General features: G+C 47.6%; 1 protein-coding gene across 4 annotated transcripts in view; it reads right to left on the reverse strand.

Annotated features, from left to right (window-relative positions):
• LOC121274091 (phospholipase D1-like) overlaps positions 1-25,031 on the reverse strand; it is a 139,934-nt gene that overhangs the window by 17,149 nt on the left and 97,754 nt on the right. For 3 of the 4 annotated variants that reach the window (XM_041181255.1, XM_041181248.1, XM_041181271.1), the window contains 7 exons: positions 23,039-23,258; positions 19,708-19,818; positions 10,557-10,685; positions 9,509-9,627; positions 7,348-7,461; positions 3,562-3,672; positions 2,724-2,812 (listed from right to left, as the gene is read on the reverse strand). In XM_041181255.1, coding sequence (XP_041037189.1) covers positions 2,724-2,812; positions 3,562-3,672; positions 7,348-7,461; positions 9,509-9,627; positions 10,557-10,685; positions 19,708-19,818; positions 23,039-23,258 — 893 coding nt within the window. The remainder of the gene's footprint in view (positions 1-2,723; positions 2,813-3,561; positions 3,673-7,347; positions 7,462-9,508; positions 9,628-10,556; positions 10,686-19,707; positions 19,819-23,038; positions 23,259-25,031) is intronic. The other variant, XM_041181262.1, reaches the window with a different exon arrangement.

The following is a 25,031-nucleotide window of genomic DNA, read 5'->3' on the forward strand; positions in this document are numbered from 1 at the left end:
TGGGCGCGCACCATCGGACAGGCATCCCGACATCATCGCACACTCGCGCGATATTATGGTCAGCCATCGCTCAGCATGTCCGCCCACAGTTAGATGGCTTTATTAAGGCATCTGACGTTGTAACTGAATTAAATCTTTCACCGTCCGTCCAACCTTAGGGTCGGCGGGCAGGTGAAAAGGCCGAGTGTCTTTTGGGTTTTCTTTTGCAGAACGTCATCCATGGGAGGGATGAGGATTCGATCAGTAATTTTAAAAAACATGAAAAGCTTTCAAACCAGTTTGTAACACATCCCTGCTCCTCTGACCGTGTCCCATGAGGGGACATGTTATTAACATTTTTAAATTCTTTATTTTTTTATGTTCAAATAGTTTCGGCTCCCTGAAGCAGCTCGGTGCCTCAGGGAACTTTTATTGCATGCGCCCGCGTGCATGTGTGAAGTTCTGCACTTGCACTCCTCCCTCCTCCCCCCCCACCCCCCACCCCCCACCCCCCCCCGCTGCCCCCATCTCCATGGGGAACAGGCAGTTGTAAGTGCTGCTGCTTGCTATTCACAGAGATAAAAACAAAAAACTGCGGATGCTGGAAATCCAAAACAAAAACAGAATCACCTGGAAAAACTCAGCAGGTCCGGCAGCATCGGCGGAGAAGAAAAGAGTTGACGTTTCGAGTCCTCATGACCCTTCAAAAGAAAGACTGAAGAGGTTGGGCCTGTACCCACTGGAGTTAAGAAGAATGAGAGGTGATCTTATTGAAACATAAGATCCTGAGGGGGCTTGATAAGGTGGGTACCAGGAGGATGCTCCCTCCTGTGGGGAGAGACTAGAACCAGGGGGACACAGTTTAAAAGTAAGAGATCTCCCTTTTAAGACGGAGATGAAGAGAATTTTTTTTCTCTCAGGTAATTGTTAGTCTGTGGAATTCTGTCCCCCAGAAATCAGTGGAAGTCGAGTCATTGAATTTACTCACGGTTGAGTTAGAGAGTTTGCTGATAGACAAGGAGGTTCAACAGTTAAGGAGAACAGACAGGAAAGTGGAGTTGAAGCCACAACCAGATCAGTCATGTTCTTACAGAATGGTGAAATAAGCTCAAAAGCTGAATGACCTACTCCTGCTCCCAAGTCCTATGTTCTTAAAGGGCGGTGGAAGCAGATTCAGTAGTAAATTCCGAAAAGGAAATGAATAAATATTTTAAGGAGGATAATCTGCAGGGGAAAAGCAGAGGGAATGGGATGAATTGGCTAGTTCTTTCAAAGAGCTGGCACAGGCAGGATGGGCTGAATGGTCTCCTTCTGTACTGAACAGTTCTATGATTCTAAACATGTTTCCTTGTTACATAAACACAGGATGTTTTCAGATAGGAATAGTTGCTGCAGCACCTCTTCCACATGATGGAGCATTCCTCCAGCTGAGTATAACTGAGCTTTGGGAATCCTTGGAATATTTAAACAAATTACTGAGTCTTAAAAACCAAATGAAATGCTGCTGTGCCCTTCTTCCACTGCAGGTGGCTCTACCGAGCCTTTTTTAGAGTCAGTCTGCACTGGCACTTCCTGGGTCTCAGTGCACACTAGGTCACCCTCAGTCTCAGGGAGGCGTACTGAATTACCTTATCTCAATCCAGAACGAAATAGGAGAATAATTGCTGTCTTGACAAAGGGAAATAAAAACAAAAACAAAAATTGCTGGAAAAACTCACCAGGTCTGACAACATCAGTGGAGAGAAAGACAGAGTTAACGTTTCAAATCCAGATGACTGTTCTTCAGAACTAAAGAGAAGTAGAAATGTGGTGAAATAGATACTGTTTAAGGGGGGTGGGACAGGTGAAGCTGGATAGAGGGCCAGCGATAGGTAGAGGCAAAGGAGAGTATCACCACCATGAACACCCCTTCAACCTTCTGTCTATGACATCTTTTGCAATCTCTCCTTTGCCTCCACCTATCACTGGCCCTCTATCCAGCTTCACCTGTCCCAGCCCCCACATACAGTGTATACTTCACCGCATTTCTACTTCTCTTTAGTTCTGAAGAAGAGTCACACGGACTCAAAACGTTAACTCTTTCTCTCCACAGGTGCTGTCAGACCTGCTGAGTTTTTCCAGCATTTTCAGTGACAGACCCGTCCCCACCAGTACTGTACCCCCGTTCAGAATGATATTGGGGTTAAAAGTTTAACGTTATGAGAACAGGTTATATAACTAAATCTTGTATCCCCTCACGTGTAGGAGATTATGGGATGACTATTTGAGCTGTTCGTGATGATAAAAGGGCTCAGTAGGTTGGATGGAGAGCAACTACTTCCTCCAGAGGGCAAATCCAGAACAAGGGGGGCATTAGCTTTAAATCTGAGCGTGATGCCAGGAAACTCTTCTTCACACGGAGGAGAGTGGAAATCTGCAACTTTCTTACTGCTGCTGAGACTGGAGATCAGTTGACAACTTCAACAGTCTAAGATTGATAGATTCTTGTTGGATAAGGATATTAAGGTTATAGAGCCAGGGTGGTTAAATGGAGTTGTGATACAGGTCAGCCGTGATCTCCTTGAAGGGTGGAACATGCTCAAAGGGCTGAATGGCCTCCTCCTGTTCCCAATGCTCCATTTCTATTCAGGGAGAGACACAGGACGAGGGTTTCACACACAAGCACTCTAGTGAAATGGCAATGATGGTGGACAGTTGTGTCTGTGTGGTGTCTGTCTTATCTCACGATGGTCACATTCTGTTACCTGTAAGCCCTCAGGATTCTCTGTGCAATGGCGTCACCAATCTTGTTAAAGATACACTTGTTGTCAGCACAACTGATGAAGAATTGGTTCTGATCAAACACAAAACAGGGAAAAGAGAGAGGAGTGAGAATGAGCAAGATGTTTGATGCAAGCTTTTAGTCTGAACCACTGGACCCCAACCCAAACCAACTCACAGCCCCTTGGTGTCAGTTATTCTCTTTTGCAAAGTTCATCTATTTCACTGAAACCCACATCAATGCACTCATCTCAGCCGGATTTGACTATTCCAGTACTTGCCTGGCCTACCTCCCAGCTTCCAGCCTCTATTAAACTGTGGCTCGTCCAAAATCCAGCTTCTCATGTCCTCACCTGCCCAAAATCCTGTTCTTCAACCACTGCCTGTGCTTGTTGATCTACATTAGCTGCCTGTGCAGCAACATCTCAATTTTAAAACTCTCGTATTTAGTTTCAAATCCCTCTGTGGTCTCACCCCTCCCTATTGCTGTAATCTCCTCCAGCCTCAGCACGCTCTGAGATCTCTGTACGCCTCTGATAATGGGCCTCTTGTGGATCCTCTGTTTACCCTATCATTCTGCATATATAGTGCATTGGATATTGTTTATGCACAGTGTACTGTACAATGTGTGTGTCATGTGTATACTCTGCACTGTGTAAAAACTGTGTACTATATATTCTTCAGGGCTTCGTGCACCCCAGAAGATTAGAATGACACCAATGCTCAGTGATGTGTCTGAATGATGGTGCAGCATGCTCTCTTCCCAGCTCAGTGCTGTGCTCAGAGCTGAGAAGCTACTCCCAGTGTCAGGCTGGTGCTCACCTCAATGTAGATGTAGTGTTTGCTGTTTTCGATCACATGTATGTAGGCGTTGTGAATGGATTCTTCGTGATATTTAATACCACACGACCAATCAGCAGCCGATCGCAGCACCTGCAAAACATGGAGGGTTTTAAAAACGTTGGCTCGGGATCAAGGTGAGGGGTCAGTCTCCTGTCTCAGTGCCGATCCCAGGCTGGTGGTCCTTCAGCACAGTTACACAATAAAGCACTCGCTGCACCTATCAGAGCCTCAGGGCGCCCCAGAGGAAACACGGCAGCCAATTTGTGCACAGCAAGCTCCCACAAACAGCAATGTGATCATGACCCGTGTTGAGCAGGGCTGATTGAGGGGCGATATAGTTGGCCCCAGGGCACTGGGAGGTACTTGCCTGCTCTTTGTCAAAAATGTGGCTGTGGGATCTTTTACATCCACCCGAGAGGACAAACAAGGCTTTGGCTTAATGTCTAATCCGAAAGTGCACAGCACCTCTGACTGGGCGGCACTCCCTCTGTACTGCACTGGAGTGTCAGTCGTGATTTCGTGCTCAAGTGCCTGCAGTAGGGATTGAACCCACAAACTTGGGACTCAGAGCTGAGAGTGCTGTCCACTGAGCACAGGTGGCACCAGAAGGGAAATACTCCCAATGGGTCAGTGTGTCACAATGCTATTAAAGTATATAATATTTTGGAAAATATTTTTTGTTTAAAATAGAGGTTTGGTCTGTGAGTATGTCTTAATTAGATTAAAATCAGATAGTCTTGGTATGATATGTCTTGATGATATGATAGTCTTGATAGCTTTGATATGTGCTAGTTTTGAGATGTAAACAGTGAGATAGTGTGCAATGGCATTTTTTGAATAGAGCATTCAAGAAGTAGGGTGAAAACTTGATGCCTATCCAGCAGATACCAAGCCATATATTTATATTACTAATAAAATGGGTACAATGAAAGGGGTTTCATTTTTAAAAGGTTACGTTCAAAGAGGTTACAATGAGATACAATGAGAATTTGAATTCAATCAGTGGTGGTGGGTATAACTTGAGTAGTTTTCGGGTGTGCAGAGCAGAGGTAATGTGAGATCAAAAGGCAGCTGTAAGCCTCCAACTAGCTCCACAGTGAAAATAACCTCATTCTGAATTTGTAAGGTGAAAATGTTTTGCCTGGTGTCTGGTTAAGTCTATGGGTTGCTGTTGCTTTAATGGAGATTAGTTTGGGAATTTGTTAAAAGTTATGATAGCAGTAATTTGTAGCTATGTGTACCTGTATTTTAACCTCTGTAAATTAATAAAATGTTTCACTTAGTCTAATGTAGAGCCTCGAGAACTAGTGGTTCTGAGTTTAGAGCCGCATCTCAAACCTAACACTTGATGTTATTGGTTATGACAGTTGTTTAACGTTTCCCTCTGGGGTTTTTAAATAACTCCGCTTTACCAACTGGATCGGCCATAACACCGTGTATAAATGCACCAGTGCAGCACTGACCAGGGCAGGGAGCCAGGTCAATGCACCCAGCCTATGCTGCCTCAATTGGCACAGCAGTAGATGGGTGATAGACTTGAGCTGAGTGACTCGAGGGTAGGGACACATGGAGGACACATGTCAGCTTATGAGTGCTACCTCAGTGACCACCGCTGGAAAGCACCTGCGAGCGTGTGACAGAAGGGTGGACTTAGTCATTATTCCTTCCATGGTTGAATAGTCTGTCAATATTCTTGCTCAAAGGGTGACAATCTGATGAGATAAGGGAATGACAAACCACTGCAAAGAACAGGAAGGAAAGATGGGTCAAGTGAAGAAAAACCAGACAATAAATAGAAAAGGGGAAAGTGATAAATTAGTCAAATTAGGGGAGTGAGGCAGAGAGATGGGGACAGATGGAAAAGCAGATATACCCCACACAAACATTACAGTTTGCTGAATGTCCCCAGGGAGGTTCCAGAAAGACTGAGCATTTCACTATTAATCAAAGGGTCAAAGGTTACAGCTTTGGGGAGGTTGGGTAGTCTGACCAACTGGCTATGGTCAGTGGGCAGTGGCCACCCAGACTCGTCCGTCAATCACAATCTAGTTCATTTGGTCTGTCATTCCTTGACAGGAGTCACATCATCTCTTTAATGCAGATCTCATAGGTACTCCCATCTCGGACACTCCTCCCTCCACCCTCCCCAGCTCTGTAATCTCCTCTAGTCCTACAGCCCTCTGGGATCCCAGCGCTCCTCCACTTTTGGCCCCTTAACAGCTCCATGTCTGTCAAATTTTGTTTGATAACACTCCCACGGAGCACCTTGGGATTTATTTTTACTGCGTTAAAGGTGCTATATAAATGCAAGTTGTTGTTGCTGTGCTGATATCTGGCACTCAGTAGATCCATTACAACATATGCGAACCTGGGTCATCAGCCAAACTACAGGTGACCACCTCCAAAGGCAACGCACTCCTGCTTTACCCATTCACCCAAAACATCCCTCGGTATGCCTGGGTGAAAAACGGTGGCAAATGTTCCCATCTTTTAGGGTCAGTAATCCTCCCTCAATGCAAACTAATAATTAATTGGGTACTCATCCCACTGGCTCTTTCTGTGTGATACTTGCCTGCAAAAGTGTCTGCGTTTCTTTGAATGTGAAGTCCGGGGAGCGATGAGTGGGGGAGGCCTGTGCTATTTTTAAGCGACCGTCACCAGGTGGGAAACCTGCTCGGTATTATTCCTCATTGGCTTTAACACACCCAATCCTGCCAGTCTCTCAAGGGGGGCCAGTTATGTTAAAATTGTCCAGCAATTTGGGAGGTTATGAAACACAGTCAAAATGTCAGGCTTTGTTAGCTAACTTCAGGCACATGATGAGTGCAGTTAATGAATCCTGCACACCCCAACCAGTCCTCAGATACCAGTGGAAGCAACGAGTGATTTACTTTCAATATCCAGGCTTGGGCTGACAAATGGTCAGTAATATTCACGCCACACAGGTGCCAGGCAATGACCATCTCCATCTAGCAAGAGAGAATCTAACCATCACCCCTTGACATTCAATGGCATTACCATCACTGAATCCCCCACTATCAACATCCTGGGAGTTACCATTGACCAGAAACTGAACTGGACTAGCCATATAAAAACTGTGACTACAAGAACAGGTCAGAGGCTGGAAATTCTGTGGCAAGTAACTCACCTCCTGACTCCTCAAATCCTGTCCACCATCTACAAGGCGCAAGTCAGGATTGTGACGGAACATTCTCCACTTACCTGAAAGAGCGTAGCTCCCAAACTCAAGAACTCTACATCATCCAGGACAAAACAGCCTGCATGGTAGGCATCCATTCCATTACCTTAAACATTCACTCCCTCCACCACCGACGCACAGTAGCAGCAGTGTGTACGATCTACAAGATGCACTGCAGGAATTCACCAGGGCTCCTTAGACAGCACCTTCCAAACCCACGACCACTACCATCTAGAAGGACAAGGGCAGCAGATCGATGTGAACACCACCACCTGGAAGTTCCCCTCCAAGCCACTCACCATCCTGACTTGGAAATATATCACCATTCCTTCACAGTCGCTGGGTCAAATCCCTGGAACCCTTCCCTAACAGCACTGTGGGTGTACCTACACCACATGGACTGCAGCGGTTCAAGAAGGCAGCTCACCACCACCTTCTCAAGGGCAATGAGGGATGAGCAATAAACATTGGCTTAGCCAGCGGTGCTAACATTCTGAGAATGAATTCAAAGATGTACCTTGTGTGAGTTTTATTAAAACAGAACACACACACACACACACACACACCTGAACTCTAGCTTGCACAGAGCCCGGCACCTGGTATCTCAGCTCATTTGCTGTCGAGAGTGACTTGGGCAGGAGATAAGGGTAGGACAGGGGCCGATACTTGGCTTTAACAATCTGAAATAGAGAAAAAACACACCACATGTTACTTGTGTAAACTTAAATCGACAGAAGTTTCAAATACTCATTCAGTCGCTTAGATGGGTACCAGCAGCATCTCAATGGGCAGAACTCTCACTTTTGAGTCAGTTGGTTGTGTGTTTGAGAATTCAGTCCAGAGATTTGAGTTTCTTAACCTGTGCCTCTTTTCCCTGTGCGGTACTGAGGGAGTGCTACATTGTTGGAAGCATCATCTTTCTGAGAGATGTTAAAGTGAGGACCAGTCTGGCCTCTCAAGTGGAGGTGGGAGATCCCACAGCCACTATTTTGAAGAACAGCAGGGACAACATCCCTGGTGAGATGGCCAATAGCTATCCCTCAACCAACATCACGAAGACAGGTTATCTGATCATTACAACTGCTGTCTGTGGGAGCTTACTGTGCGCAAATTGGCTGCCTTATTTCCTGCATGACATCAGTGATTATGATTTAAAAGTGCTTAATTCGTTGAAAAATGCTTTGGGATAGCTTGAGATCATGAAAGGTGCTATGGAAACGCAAGAGATCTCTTTCTGTTCATGGAAATTGGAGCAGGCTACCTGACTGAAACATCGTTGCTCTGCATTATCGACAGTCCAAAGCCACACCGAGCACTTAGCCAAAAGCAAAACGGGCGAATAAAATAAAACTGTGGATGCTGGCAATCTGAAACGAAAACAAAAACCGCTGGAGATACTCATCAGGTCGGCAATAAGTTGAGTTCTGAGGAAAGGTTTTCGGCCTGAAACGTTGGGCACAGTTTAACCCCGCTGGAGGATTTAGAGGTTCATATTAACGTAGCCTGTGCTCTGCCTCCCACCCTCCCTCCCACCCCCAACTTGTCCCCCGTTTTATGCCCGGGGGGGGTGTGGGCAGTGGAGGTATCAGGTGGCCGCTCCCCCTTGGGCCTATTAAAGCCATTAAATGGCAACTTCAGTGCCTCATCTCACCCCCACAGTGATCTAACCCCTAACAGGGGGCAGCTCAGGCTAAGCAGGTATCCCGGAAAGTTTTACTGGGCGAGCTGGTATCTAGCAATGGGGTGTGGGGGTGTGGGGGGGAGGTGTAGGTGGCAGGGGGGTGGGGGGGGGGGGGGGGGTGGGGGGAGGAGGGGGACCTCTGCTTGTATGGGTCCTCTGCACCTATCGGAGGTACCACATCCCAGGGTCATGCCCTTCCCCCCTCCTTTAACCCCCTCCTTCCAGTCTCTCAAACCCAGCCCCTCATCCCACGCACCCCCCCCCCCCCCACCTCACCCCCTTCACTGGGGCCTGCAAGCCAGGCCCCACCAACAGCCCAATTTACCTCCAGTCCGACTTCCACAGCCTCTTCCTCTTCAGATTCTGGCTGTAGAGCCAGTAGTTGCCATCAGTCAAAACTAGTGCTGCAGGGGCTATCGGTCTGCCAGCCAATCCAATTGGCCAAGCGTAAAACAGCTCCAGGGTAGCCTGCTTTTCCGTAAGCGTGCTCGCGACCTGACTTTTTAGTTGTGGGGGTGGGGAGCGTGGTCAAAACCAGCCTGTTAATTCAGCTCCTCTCCATAGACGCTTCCTGACCTGCTGAGTTTCCGGCGTTCCCAACTTTTATTTCTAAGCCCTTAGGGCCCAGGTTCAACATCCAATCTACGCAGGGTTGCTTGACTTCAGTCAGGCATTGCCAATTGGTCTCCGCATCATAAGCGAAAGACAGGAATTTGGCTCGGGTTCCTACTCCTGATCATCGTCCAGTACTGGATGAGAGGCAGTCCGTCTGATCAACTGACCAAGCAGCCCACCAGCTTTCAGTCATTGAGTGACCAATGCAGACCATCTCGCTGCCTCTGCCGGTCAGGGAGTGGGATGGTGACTCCAACACGCTACCTCTCGATCCAGAAGCAGAGCATCAGAGAAGCAAAGGCTTGTGGGCATCATGTGCACACCCTGTCTGGACCCTTCAATGCTTCGGATCTTAGTGGGTCTTGTAGTCCATTCCCATGTCGCAGGTCCCCAGGGTTGGGAAAAGTAGGGGTATTGAGGGAGGGAGTCACCTTTGTGAAGTTCCAGCGTTGGATGAAATGCCGCGCCACATTGCGCGCAGCCTTCCCATGCACCACTGCAGTGATATCGTGCCAAGGCATTCTGGGAGTCACATGCCGGTCGATGAAATCTAAGGGACAGATGGAAATGTTAGGCAAGGGCCGTGAGATCAGAGTCAAACAAGGTCCCACTCCCTGCTCAGCGAGTGGCCCTACCATATGCACTGGGACCCAGGATCAGGAACATCCCAGGTTCAATCCTGGGCCTGGGTTTTGATGATCATTTGTGTTCTTGGATTCTTACCTGAGTTGTGCACCAGACAGTGGCAGAATCACTGTCTGGGTCAAGAATTTAGCCTTCATTCACCAACATCCCCCTCCCCAATCCACCCCAAAACACCAATTATTCAATCCAAAGACATGGGAATAAGAAGAGGCCATTTAGCCCCTTGAACCTCTTCCCCCACTCAATGAGATCATAGTCGATCTGCAAATTAACTCTAAATACACGCCTTTGCCCCATCCCTTATACATAAAGGTTCACCAAAATGAGTGTGCTACCATTTACAAGAGGCACTGCAGCATTTCACTCAAGCCTATCTTTCAATCCCACGACCTCTACCTCCTGGAATAATAAGGGCAGCGGGTGGATTCCACGTGCCTTCTGAAATGCCTGCTGTACCCGCATATTAACATTTTGTGATTCATGTGCAAGGACACCCAGATCCCTCTGTACTGCAGCATGCTGCAGTCTCTCTCCAATTAAATAATAAGTAAGGGCATATCCACCAATGGTGGAACAATTAAAATGGGAGACGCCAGAATTGGAGGAGTTCAGAGATCTTAGAGGGCTGGAGGAGGGAATAAAGAGAGGTAGGGGGCGAGGCCATGGAGGGTTTTGCAAACAAAGATGAGAATTTTAAAATCAATTTCAAGGCGGATCAGGAGCCAATGTAGGTCAGTGACGTGAAGGGTGAACGGGATTTGATGCGAGTTAGGACACAGGGGCAGCAGAGCTGTGATTACGGAACTCCAGAGTATCCATTGTGCTTTCACTCACCGTCAAAGGGTTTGTCCAGTTGGATCCAGTCCTTGTAGACGAAGTTGCAATAGTCCTTCCCATGCCAGAACCTTGTCTGGCCGACCAGATCTCTGATGTCTGTGTGTAGACTGCATTCTGAACCCCTCTCTGCCTCAGGATGTACAACAGAGATGAAAAATATTCAGTACATTTCCAAATGGATTTCCCAGAAATTATTGCATTTCTTTTGTGAGGACATAGATTTAGGGTGAATAATATTGACACTATCCGCTAGTGACCCACCTAATTTCTTTTCATATTCTTTCAATGCTTTTGATTCTAGAGATATTGGAGATGGTCGAGAAATAGGAGTTGGACTGAGAGTCAGGAACCATCCAATCAGATAATGGAGAGGCTGATTGGCCACGAAGGCTGGGCACTGCGATGATGGTCATGTCAGGTGACCAATGGTGGGAACGTGGGGGCAGGGGTAGTTGGAGGTCATGTGATTCCAATCTTCAGGAAAACATCCAACAGAGAATACAGTGTGAAGGTGATGCAGATTGGTTTTGGGGAGTGACTGCTGATTCCAATGTTAAAAGCCTCTTCGGTTGCTACAGACAAGGCTGGAGGCCTGGACACAGGCTCAAGGCCCATCTTGACCAAGGCATCGGATGAGGCTTACTGACTTGAGACACGAGCTGAGGCTACACTGATGCAGGCATGAGATGAGAGGTCCTGATGCACACAGGCACAGGGTGAGATCTACACTAATTCAGGCACAAGGTGCCCTACAGGTGAGGCCTACACTGACCCAGGCACAGGTTGAGGCCTACACTGACCCTACAGGGTGAGGCCTGCACTGACTCAGGGCACAGGGTGAGGCCCACATTGACCCAACAGGGTGAAGGCTACACTCACCCAGGCACAGGGTGGGGCCTACATTGGCCCAGTCACAAGGTAAGGCCTACATTGGCCCAGTCACAAGGTAAGGCCTACACTGACCCAGGCAAAGGGTGGGGCCTACATTGGCCCAGTCACAAGGTAAGGCCTACACTGACCCAGGCAAAGGGTGGGGCCTACATTGGCCCAGTCACAAGGTAAGGCCTACACTGACCCAGGCAAAGGGTGGGGCCTACATTGGCCCAGTCACAAGGTAAGGCCTACACTGACCCAGGCAAAGGGTGGGGCCTACATTGGCCCAGGCACAGGGTGGGGCCTACATTGGCCCAGTCACAAGGTAAGGCCTACACTGACCCAGGCAAAGGGTGGGGCCTACATTGGCCCAGGCAAAGGGTGGGGCCTACACTGACTCAGGCACAGGGTGGGGCCTACATTGACCCAGGCACAGGGTGAGGCCTACACTGGCCCAGGCACAGGATGAGGCCTACACTGGCCCATGTTAAGGCTTCGACTCACCCAGGCACGAGGTGAGACTTGTATTTGCACAGCCAAATATTAGGCCAGTACTGCCCCAGCATGAAACCTGAATTTAAACAAATGGACACAATGCCTGTCACATTTTAACAAGGAAAATCTGTGTGAAAATCACATTTTGAAACAGTATGCAGGCTGTACCACTGTACATTGAGATAAATATGCAAACAGAAAACAGCACAATGCAGATAACACAAGCGACAGCACCTCAGCAAAGATACACTGCACAAGGACCACTCCAACAGGGGGCTGAAACAGCAAATGGAGACTGATGGTTTACTGTTGAAGGTCCATTCCAAACCTCTGTGTGCTTTAGTTAAAATTTTGGCAAGTTCTGCAGTCATTTTCAACTCACACGCATTTGATGTCTCAATTCTGTTCAGGCAGAATGCTGAGTGGAAATGAAAAGAAGCAGCAGGAGATTGGTGTGCCCAGAGAGAGGGGAGGGAGAGAGGCATGCAGGAACTGAACGCTTGGAGCTGTCAGACAAGCTGGGAAAATGCAAGATCGCAGTGTCGTGAGGAAGCCAACAGTTGGAGGCAGCTCGAATTGTTAGGGTTTAAATGGTGTTAAAATTCGACCATTGCGCTTTCAATCCCAATTTGTTCAGCTATTAAAGTGCATATGTTACAAGCTGTTTCCTGCAATGATAAATAATATGTCGGTACAAAGTCAGGAATAAACAGGCAAGGTAATTCCTGGCTGTAGTTGTGAACTAATATATATTGCTCTCTGTGAGACTATCTCTCTTAAAAATAGCAAAGTGGTCAAGGGGAAAGGGAGCCACAACACCCTGTAGTCACTGACCCTTCTCTGGCCCAGCAACAACAAAATTCTAAAATTCTCATTCTTGCTTTCAAATCCCTCCAGGATCTCACCCCTCCCTATCTCTGTAATCTCCTGCAGCTCCACAACCCTCTGAGCTATCTGTGCTCCTCCAATTTCAGCCTCCTGCGCACTCTGGATCTGAATCGCTCCTCCATTAGTGACTGCGCCTTTAGCTGTCAATGTCTTAAACTCTGGAAATCCCCTTCCTTAACCTTTGTAACGCTCTCTCCTCCTTTAAAACCTACCTCTTTGCCCAAGACCTCTCCTAAACTCTTCTTATGTGACTCAGTATAAAGCACCTTGGGGCATTTTAAGATGGTAAAGGCACTGTATAGTTGTGAATAATTGTTGAGGGTAAATGGTGACACATTGCTTGTCAGAGGTTGGGGGTGCTGGAGGAGATGACAGGGATTGGAGGGATAAAATGTGAAGGGATTTGAAAACAAGGGTAAGAATTTTAAACTTGCAGTATTGCCAGGGTGGTCCAGACATACTATAGTGATTTAAAATCTCTTTAATATTTTCTCTTTAGTTTCAGTGTTTCCAATGAAATGAAGCTTCAGTTTTTTTCAGTCTTCCTAGACATTACCTAAAACTCTGGCATCATTTCTGTGAATCATCTCTATCCCACTTACATAGGTTCTTCCCATCAAACACTCCCAGGACAGGTACTGCATGGAGTTAGATACAGAGTAAAGCTCCCTCTACACTGTCCCCATCAAGCACTCCCAGGACAGGTACAGCACGGGGTTAGATACAGAGTAAAACTCCCTCTACACTGTCCCCATCAAACACTCCCAGGACAGGTACAACACGGGGTTAGATACAGAGTAAAGCTCCCTCTACACTGTCCCCATCAATCACTCCCAGAACAGGTACAGCACGGGATTAGATATAGAGTAACATCATAGTTAAGTCTCCGGCTGCGGTGGCAATGTATAAGAATTCCGGATGTACCATATTATAGTGCTGTTGTTTCAATGAATTGAAAACAGGATTTCAGGCCCCAGTTTATGGTCTGATAATATCAGCCTTGTCTTCCAGAATCCATCATAAAGCTCTGCTTCCCATTGCTCGCACTGAAGTAAGTCTCCAAAGCCGCCCTGTTTCCAACTGACTGGGATTATGCATTTCCCTGTGAAAACTGACTGGCTGTAGTGTGGGCCGATTTGAGTTGTGACAAGGTTTCTTTGTTCTGAAGCAGAGTGCCTGCTGTGTGTGCAGAGCCAAGAATCCAGCCTTGAATGGGTTTTTCTTCCAAGGACAACTCAATTAATTGATCCCCAGCCACACAAATTCTGTTTCTGTTCATGAGGACAGAGGGATTAATCCTTCTGCTGAGACAGTCCACCAGAAAGCCCTTGGAAACAACCCCCTTTCCACTTACTAACTTCAGACCAATTTTTAGCCAGGGTTTACCCACGAGTCACCAAATTTATCTCAGTCAATTGCTGTTTCATAATGGGCAGTAAACCTGCATTTATGGTGCGTTAACATTGCAAAACATCCCAAAGTGCTTCACAAGAATGATTGTCAAACTAAAGTTGACATCAACCCACTTAAGGAGGTGAAGCTCAGTCAAAGAGATAGGTTACTAGGAGCATCTTGAAGAAGGAGGGAATGAATTCCAGTCTCAGGGCCCAGGCAAGGAGAGAAAAAGTGGCCATGAGTGGGGACACAATTAATCTGATGAAAAATTACAGACAGCAAGGGCCTGTTTCTCGGTCTTCCAATGGGGGGTCAATGAATCGGGTCATGAAATGCTGAACTAAGGACCGGAGTTTCACTGCCAAGGCACTTCTGCCCAGTCAGGGAAGTGTACAGTTGTGAAAAGGTTAAAGCCTTTGCCTTAGTTCGGGTGTCCAAACGTGCACGTGTTGGGTTTTCCCCGAGCTCACCAGAAAATCTGGCCTCAGAGATTTGTAAAGACTGGCCAAGAGATTTTGACATGCAAGTGAACCCAAATAAACTCTCCTCAATTATCTATAATCAGAGCTGTTGTTACAAACACAGCTCAGGGAAAGAAATGCAGAAATAAAGACAGATGTTGAGATAAGATTGACACAACAGTGACAACACCTCTGCTTTGCCAACTTCACCTCTTTTCGTTGCCTTAAAGTGCATAATTTTCACTCAGACCTGTTACCATGGTCACCAGAGGTCCTGGGATACGTCAACCATATCACATGACCTAAAGTTTTAGATCTCCCTTTCATCGGTGCTGCCTGACCTGTCAAGGATTTCCAGAATGTTCTGTTTTCACCTTGAGTCCAGAGTTGTTTAAGGATCAATGAGTGAGAGGGCACTTCACTAAGAGGGCCCCAGACCCCAGACAGTTCCTCACCAAGTATCATTGAGGTGTGTTCTTTGGCTGTTTCTGTCAATTCCCTCAGGGTCTGTCTTTGGACCCTTCCCGTTTCCCATCTGTAAGCTGCCCCTCAGCAACATATTCCAACACAGTCAGGTTATCAAATGTACACTGATGACATCTAGTTCCACCTCACCAGCACCCCTCTCAGTCCCTCCACAGCCTCCAATTTATCGCACTTTTGGTCTAATATCCAGTGCTGAATGAGGAGAATTTTCCTCCAATTAATTATAGGGAAGATGAAAGTTAGTGTCTTCAGTTCCCACTATGAGACTTATTGCCCATCACCAAGTCCATTCCCCTCCCCAGCAACCACCTGAAGTTGATCCAGACTGTTCCCATCTTTGATGCTCTACAAGACCCCAAGATAAGGTTTCAAACCCATATCCATTCTGTAACATTATTCCCACATATGTAATATTGTCCGACTGCTCTTTTACTGCTACAACCCTGCTTCATCCATTCCTTTAGCTCTAAGCTTGAGTATTCTGATGCACTCCTGGCTGACCTCCCATCTCCCACCAAATCCTGCTGCCCATATTCTAACTCAGACCTAGTCCTGTCCACCTGTAACACCCCCTGTGCTCAGTGACCCTCATTGCAGTTTTGGGAAAGGTAGGACTGTAGCTTTATGAATAACCCTGTGCTATAAGATCACATAACCCGTGTAAACCAATGTGTTAGCAGCACAGGGAACCTCTACAGGGGAGTTCTTCGTTAGTTATAGAGTTTGATGCACACGTGTAGTAGCTGCTGCTGCCTTGTAAATAAAGTTAAATGTTTCCACTAAGAAAAGTTGCCTGAAGATCAACTCTATAACAATTGGCTCTCAGTCTGGTAATGCCAAATCACTTCCGGGTTGCGCCCCTCTCTATCTCTGTCACTACCTCCATCCCTACAACCATTCAAGGTCTCTGTGCTCCTCCAATTCTGGCCTCAGGCACATCCCCGAATTCCATTATTCCAACAATGATGGCCAGGATTTCAGCCGCCTGGGGCCTAAACTCTGGAATTCCCTCCCTAAACTTCTTCTCCGTCTTGCCCAACCTTTAAGATATTCCTTTAAACCTCGATCTTTGACAGAACTTTCAGTTGGCTGTCCTAATGTGGCTTGTGGTCAAATTTTGTTTAATAATAATCCAGTGAAGCAGCTTGGGACTTTGTACCGTGTTAGAGGTGCTATATCAATGCAAGTTGTTTTTTTTTTAATTTAGTGGCTGGGGTGGGTTTGTGGCCCAGGTCCTGGTTTCCCATCTGCAAGTCGGGAAAGTCGGGATCTTCATGGACATTTCTACGATTTCTACGGAGGAAGAGGGAGAGCAGCAGCAATGGTCTTCAGGCAAGTGAGGCTGCTTTCACAGCAGAACCTTCCCATTGTCAAACTCTTGGGCACCTCATCAGGAATAGTCCGATGAGCACTGACCCAGGATCAATGTCATGCCGTGTGGTGACAACCACTTCAGCCCCTCTGAGTGCCGACGATGGCTCACATCAGAATCACACGGTTGTTATGGTGCAGAAGGAGGCCATTTGGCCCATCGTGTCTGCACCGGCTCTCTGAACATTTTAACTTGGTGCCAATCTCCTGCCTTTTCCTCGTAACCCTGCACATTGTTTCTATTTAAATAATTGTCCAACACCCTCTTGAATACCTCGATTGAACCTGCCTCCACCACACTTCCAGGCAGTGCATTCCAAACCCTAACTACTCGCTGTGTGAAAAAGTTTTTTCTCACCTCGTGTTTACATTTTTGAAAAACACTTTAACACTGCTCTCTGTGGTTCTCGATCCGTTTATGGGTGGGAACAGTTTCTCCCTATCTACTCTGTCCAGACCCCTCATTATTTTGAAAACTTCTATCAAGTCTCCTCTCAGCCTTCTCCTCTCCAAGGAAAAGAGTCCCAAATTCTGCAATCTTTCCTCATAACTGGAGTGTCTCACCCCTGGTAGCAATTCTCATAAACCTCTCCTGCACCCTCTCCAATGTGTTCACATCCTTCCTATAGTGTGGCACCTTTCATTTGGAAGCACTCTTGTCTCTGAGTCAGAAGTTTGTGGGTTCAAGCCTCATCTCAGAGGTTTAAGCACAAAACCTAAGTTGACATTTCCATGCAGTCCTGAGGGAATGCAGCACTGTCAGAGGTGCTGGCCTTCGAATGTAATGTTAAACCAAGGCTCCATCTGTCCCCTCAGGTGAGCATGAATAGTCCGAATGTAGAGCATGAAAGAGTGGGGTAACTTTCCCTGTGGGTTCCTGGTCAATCCTTCAATCAATATGATTAACACGAATAATCTGATCATTTATGACATTGCTGTGTGCGGGATCTTACTGTGCACAAACTGGCTGCAGCATTTCCTAAATTATAACAGTGACTACACTTCAAAAGCACTTCATTGGCTGTAAAGTGCTTTGGGTTGTGTTAGAGAAATGCAAGTCCTTTCTTTCACATAACTCATTTCAGGAAAATGAACACAGGTGAGTGTGAGGGATGGCCTATTCCCTATGCGGTTGAATCATTAGAGTTTTGATGGTGGAAGGTGTTTCTGGAATTTCTACTCAATTTTCTTTGGGATTCATGAATCAGTGCCACAAAACTGTCTCTTGCCATTAAATAGTTAGAGCTCAGGGTAGTGCAGTCTGCACAGGCTCTGTAGAAGGATTGAGTGTTGAATGTGTGAGATTGATGGGTCAATTGTCTTTCAGTTGTTTTGGCTTTTTCTTAAGTGATTCTCTCATCTGTATTGAAATTGAGAGTGTTTTTATGTCAGAGTTGTGGCTGAAGTCCATCTTCCCCATCCCATCACGGTGCACACACTCTGAAAGACTGTTTTAGTGTCTGCCTTAAATATTCGCTGCAAAATGCAAAGTATCCTGATCATAACAACAAAAAAAACTGCGGATGCTGGAAATCCAAAACAAAAACAGAATTACCTGGAAAAACTCAGCAGGTCTGGCAGCATCGGCGGAGAAGAAAAGAGTTGACGTTTCGAGTCCTCATGACCCTTCAACAGAACAGTTCTGTTGAAGGGTCATGAGGACTCGAAACGTCAACTCTTTTCTTCTCCGCCGATGCTGCCAGACCTGCTGAGTTTTTCCAGGTAATTCTGTTTTTGTTTTGTATCCTGATCATATATCAACTGCAAAGCCTGAAAATGATTTGCAAACAGCACTTTGCAAATGTTGATGGCATCTTCTGTCTCTGAGTCAGTGTCTGTCGGGGCCGATAACAGCCTGGTTCCTGCAACAAAACTACTATGGAAAACGTTTGCTAAACATGTTGGTGAAGAATTATTCTTCGAACGTTAGGGGCAAAGAAACGGGGCAGTTGAAATGGCGGGATGAAAATAGGCTTTGGTTTGGTTTGGTTGTTGTCGTTGCTGGTTTCACTGGGTGAGAAGCCTGTGGGTTCAATTCCCACTGCAGGATTTGTGCTACGAAACCAGGCCAACACTCCAGCACAGTGCTAGTGCAGTGTAGCACTGTCAGTGGGTAACATAGTTTGGGTGAGGGGTTTTGCTTTGCAACCAGGACAATCCTTGTCGGTTGGCAACACTAATCCTGGACAATATTCATCCCTCAACTGACGTCACCAGCCAACAGCATAGCTGGTCATTGATTGGTTTACTGTTTTTACAAGGTGCATTGCAGGAACTCACCAAAGCTCCTTAGGCAACGCCTTCCAAACAGGCAAGCTGTACCATCTAGAAGGACAAGGGCAGCAGATACATGGGAGCACCACCACCCACAAGTTCCCCTCCAAGTCACTCACCATTCTGACTTGGAAATATATCGGCTGTTCCTTCACTGTCGCTGGGTCAAAATCCTGGAACTCCCTCCCTAACAGCACTGTGGGTGTACCTACACCACATGGACTGCAGCGGCTCAAGAAGGCAGCTCACCCCCACCTTCTCAAGGGGCAATTAGGGATGGGCAACAAACGCTGGCCTAGCCAGCGACGCCCACATCCTGTGAATAAATATAAAGAATATTGGTCGTCACTCTGCACAGAAACCCTCCATAAACAACAATCTGATAATCTGCTTTCTGTGATATCAGTTGAGAGATAACTATTAGTCCCAGGACACTGGGGCGAACTCTCCTGCTGTGTTTTTGAATATTTGACATCCATCTGAAAGGACAAACAGGGCCTTGGTTTAAGATCTCATCTGCGAGACAGCGCCTCCAGCAGTGCAGGATTCCCCCAGTACTGCACCGCGCGTGTCAGCCTGGATTCTGTGCTCAATCAAGGATTTGAACCCGTGACCTTGTGACTCAGAGATGAGGGTGCTACCTGCTGAACTATGGCTTGAGGATTTATGTATGCTCCTGCACTTTTTTGTCGCGCTGTGCTCCGTACACCTGTACTCACTGCATTTCCATTCTGACAGCAGGACTGGCAGGAGGGCAGAAGCTTCCCACCACACACCAAAGCTGCAGCGTCCAAGCACCCTGGCCCGCGCAGAGTAAGAGAGGCGGACTCCCCACTTTGAGCAGCAAAAGCCCACCACAAAACCAGCAGGAAGAAGGAAAGTGCGGCTCAAGATTTCAAACTCACCGTCCTCAGGTTGAGAGAGCCCAGGGTTGCTGGCTCGGCGATATAACCTCTTCAGAGGGGGTAGCCTATCCCTGATTAAGTTCTGCTGGCTGTTGTGAATTTTATACCAATCTGCAGAGAGGCACAGGGCAGCTGGTCTGGGGCAGTGTTGTACACAATTCACCACCCCACCCCACTCTGAAAACCCCTACAGATCACCCCCACCACCCCCAACCACCAGGATTCTCAGAAGCACCTTTTAAACTTTTACAAAATACACAGTGAAAGTAGGAAACCCAGAATAGACCATGCCTACGGCTTACAAACACCCACTGGATTGTGAAACGAGACCTCGATAACATTTCCTCGCCTGCTCGCTCCATACCCACATACCCTTGGTTTGATCCACCGATCCCGTATCCCATCCATTCGGGGAGGATGGGAAAAGGTCGGAATGGGGAAGAGCTTGGGGCAAGTTCTCAGGGGAAAAGCAGAGGAAGAAAGCGGGGACTGGGTAGAATGCTCTTCCAGGGAGCCAGTGCAGGCTTGATGGGCCGAATGGCCTCCTTGCGCACTGTAAAGACTCTGAATGGAGATGAGGGTGTGGGCCTGCTTCACACTCCCCTCTTAAGTTTCAACAATGCCACCCACCACCCCCCACACCCCACAACCGCCCCCACACCCCACCCTCTCCCCCTCCCCATCTCGCTTCCCAATCCAGGCATGTACCTGTGCCCTAGGGCTGGGCCAAATGCTCAGTGAGTCACATCAATGAGGGGTGTGATGGAACCACTACGCCTCACTATCTCATTTTCCTGGATCCCCATTTGGTGAAGACACCAAGAGTGAATGTTGTCTCCCAAAATCAGCAAGGCCGACCACCCGAAATGTGAACTCTCTTTCCCTCTCCACAGACACTGTTTGACCTGCTGAGTTTTTCCGACATTCCCTGCTTTTATTTCAGATTTCCAGGGTCCGCCTTATTTTGCTTTCATATGGGTGGGGAGTGGGAATAATTGGATAGGTCTTTCAAAGAGACAGCACATGCAGGATGGGCCAAATGGCCTCCTTCTGTGCTGTAAGGTTCTATGAGCCTAGTCCTTGCGCTCAAACCTCCTCAGCCAGGAGGATCTGAGAGAGATCAGTGTGCTGCCGGAGCTTCAGGAGTACAGCCCTTGTAGCTGCTGCTTTTGCATATTGTTACTGATAAATGCATTTTCAATTTGCCTTTGTAAATATTTTATATTGTTGCTTGCTCGTCGAAGTGACCAGTTTAAGAGCTATTTCAGTTCAATCTAACAAGGATTGGCATTGTCCAACTTCACCCGACACACAATTCATCAACGGGACACTCATTCTATCAAGTGCTGTGAGGGATGCACAATAAGTGCTTTCTTTTCCACTCGTCCATCTAGTTGTTTGCGCCCAGCATCAGTGTATAAACATGGACATGTCGCTCAAAATCACAAGAGCAGGCTACCTCTTCCTGAATCCACTCCTCACCGTTACACTGTTCATGCAAAGCACTGGAGCTCGATTTCGTCTTAAATTGGCCCATTCCCTCTTGGGAGGGTGCAGCATGTTCTAAGCACCAAGGGGGCTCGAATTGGAATGAGCCAGGTGCTATAGAAATGGAACAATAATAGGGTGCAATATAATACACTGCAGGAGGAGATATGCTGCAGTGGTAATGTCGTTGGACCGGTAACCTAGAGGCTAATGCTCTGGGGACGTGGGTTAAGATCCCACCACGGCTGCTGATGGAATTTAAATTCAGTTAATAAAATCTGTAATTGCAAGCTGGTCTCGGTAATGGTGACCATGAAACTATCACCAATTGTTGTAACAACCCATCTGGTTCATTAATGCCCCTTGGGGAAGGGAATCTGCTGTCCTTACCTGGTCTGGCCTACATGTGACTCCAGACCCACAGCAACGTGGTTGACTCTTAACTGCTCCTCTGAAATGGCCGAGCAAGACACTCAGATCCAGGGCAAATAGGGGGGTGGCAATGAATTTTGGCCTTACCAGCAATGCCTACATCCCGTGAAATAATAAGGAAAAGGATGACAGGACATAGCTGTGACTTATAAGGACATTTAAGTCAATCCTTAGGTATATGACCCCTCTGCAGTAGGTAAAACTTTAGCCATTATATGTGACCTCCTTGGTAGACAGTAAGTTGATTGCTGGTGACCTGATTTATATCTTCTGGCTACAGAGCTGTTGTGTGTGTGTGTGTGTGTGAACGGTGCAATTATATGTTAGCCTTTTGCTGTACTAAAGGCAACTGATGCAAGATTTATGTACGTATTAGATAAACAATCAATCCTTCAGTCCATTTTTTAGCCTGGTTAACTGTAACTTGTAGCTGAGGCATGGATCCCCCTGTCTCAGGGTGACAATGCACAGTCCGGTTTGATAGAGGACAGTCAGTGGGGAAAGTACTTGAGATGGAAGTTATTGAGGTCACGACCTTGTCCTCATGGCTTTGGCAACCAGAATGCCCTGGATGCATTGCCACTCATGGCCTGTCAGGTATAGGAAATGAGAACAATGGCACTCCCTCTTCCCCGACACTCCCTCAAAACTCCTGTCACAGAGGGTCTTCACACCCAGTGGCAAGATTCATTGTGTCTCGCACATCTTTTCAGGTCAACCAGAAAAGTTAATCGCTGTCCACATATTTTGAGGCCTTTCCAGCACAGTTTTTGTTATTCAGTAATAGGACAGCATGTGCTTCAGGACCATCTATACTCTTCCCCCTTTGTACTCTCCACCAAACCCTGGCTACACTTCACCTCAGATACCATCTAGTACTATCCAAAAATAGACCACCCTCCCTCCCGGCCGCCTTGCACAGCTATTGATCGTTAAATAGCAGCCGGTGAATTGGTTAGTCAGCAGCAGTCGTTTGATTTCATTAACTTTGGCATGCAGGTGATGTAAGTAAGTCATGCAGTCTAACGCCCGTGCATTCTGTCAGTCTTTCATGATGCTCACATGTCTGATCAGACCCTCCGAAACCTGGGGTCTTTACAAGCTACAGAACAAGGGAGGCAGCTGCAGGCAAACACCAGCTTCTCCCGGCTCCGCTCCACGTCACACCCCATCCGAACTCGGACACATCTCGTCTGTTCTTTCATTGCCGCGGGGTCAAAGTCCTGGAGCTTCCCAACCAACTGGACTGTGGGCTGCAGTGGTTCAAGAAGCCAGGTCACCACTACCTTCTCGAGGCGAGTTAGGAGTGGGCAATAAATGCCAGCCTTGTCAGTGATGCCCACATCCCAAAAAAATGGCATTAAAAAAGGCAAGCAGCCTCTACCAGACCTCACCCCATCGAAGAACTTACCATGTTCTGTGCTGTCGAGGCTACTCACGCTGTCACTGTGCTCCAGGTTCTGTCGTTGTAGCTGTTTGACCAGGTTCAGAACTGGGAAGGACTTTTTGGACTTGCCGATACCCTTCATCCTGGACGAGTCCACCTCATCCTCCCCCTCCACACTCTTTTCGAATGTCACCTTCGCTCTGTTCCGCTCGGCTTGCTCACTCTCACCGGGTGTGGTGATTGGCTGTGGAGACAGCGATGAATTCTGTGAGCTCCCAACTGGATTAGACATGGAAGTCTTGAGGGCCAATGTCCTTCGAATAAAGAAGGACCTGTGGACACGGGGCATTTTGGTGCCAAGCAGATTTATTCTGTGGGGTGTCCACCCCACACAGTCGGAGCTGATCTCAGGCCCAATCATCTGGCAAATGAGGGCCACAGTCTCCCTTGAGAGGCAGAGCCTCCTTTGGCATTGCACCTCGGACATATTGAGGACAGTGGTGTCTTCTGTGATCCCCTTCTGCCTTGGACTTCCTGTGGCCCTTGTGTCTGCACCTCTCCTCCAACAGGTCCCTCCCTTGGAACCTGCATTGGGACACCCGGACTCCTCTCCTTTCTGCCCCTCTACTTCCTCAGAGGAGGTGCCTCCAGCGGAGACCACAATCCCCGTTACCAGGGTAAGGGAAGGCTGTCTAATACCTGGAAGGACAGGCAGCAATGAGTCCTGGAAATGCCTAGAATGAAGACCCAAACAGGGATGAAGCTGCCAAGAACCACTAAGCAACCAGCTGCAAACGATCTCCAAAACTCCTCACTACTCACACTGGCCATGCTGCTGACCCTTTTCTATCCCACCCTTGGATGAGGTGTGTGAAAATGTCGGCTGGCCGCCTGCCTGTTTTGCCCGTGGGACGAGCAGGAAATCGCACAGGCAGGGAAAACCCACAGCCAATTGCACTGTTAAGGGCCTGAAGTGGCCTGTTATATAATGGGGGGCACCGCTCCAGCACCCACACATGCCCAACAAGCGAAATATAGCATGAGTACGTGATGACATCGGGACACTCGCCTGACATCGCGCACTATCTCACTCCTGTTCAGGTCGGGCATGTGCCCACCCCCGGGAAGTAAAGTTCTGTCCGTGGACTCACACACATACACACACACATACACACACACACACACACACACACACAAACTCAAATAGAACACACACGTGTACTCACACACACATGTACTCACACACACAACCACAAACTCAAACAGAACACACACATGTACTCACACACACATGTACTCACACACACACACATACACAAACTCAAACAGAACACACACGTGTACTCGCACACACATGTACTCACACAAACTCAAACAGAACACACACGTGTACTCAAACACAAGTACGCACACACACATACAAAAACTCAAACAGAACACTCATGCACACTCTCACTCATCCGTACACTCTCATTCATGCACACCCTCTCACTCATGTGCACACTCACTCACGCGCACAATCTCACTCACGTGTACACTCTCACTCATGCAAATTCTCACTCACACGCACACTCTCACTCGCGCACACTCTCAAACGCGCACACTCACTCACACGCACACTCTCATTCATGCACACACTCTCACTCACATGTACACTCTCACTCACGTGTACACTCTCACTCATGCACACTCTCACTCACACTCACACTCTCACTCGCGCACACTCACTCGCGCACACTCACGCGCACACTCTCACTCACTCGCACACTCACTCACGTGCACACTCTCACTCACATGCACACTCTCACTCACACGCACACTCTCACTCACATGCACACTCTCACTCGGGCACACTCACTCACATGCACATTCTCACTCACACGCACACTCTCACTCACACGCACACTCTCACTCACACGCACACTCTCACTCACACGCACACTCTCACTCATGCACACACTCTCACTCACATGCACACTCTCACTCACATGCACACTCACACTCACACGCACACTCT

This window comes from Carcharodon carcharias, chromosome 2, assembly GCF_017639515.1.
Source record: "Carcharodon carcharias isolate sCarCar2 chromosome 2, sCarCar2.pri, whole genome shotgun sequence".
Lineage (NCBI taxonomy): Eukaryota > Metazoa > Chordata > Chondrichthyes > Lamniformes > Lamnidae > Carcharodon > Carcharodon carcharias.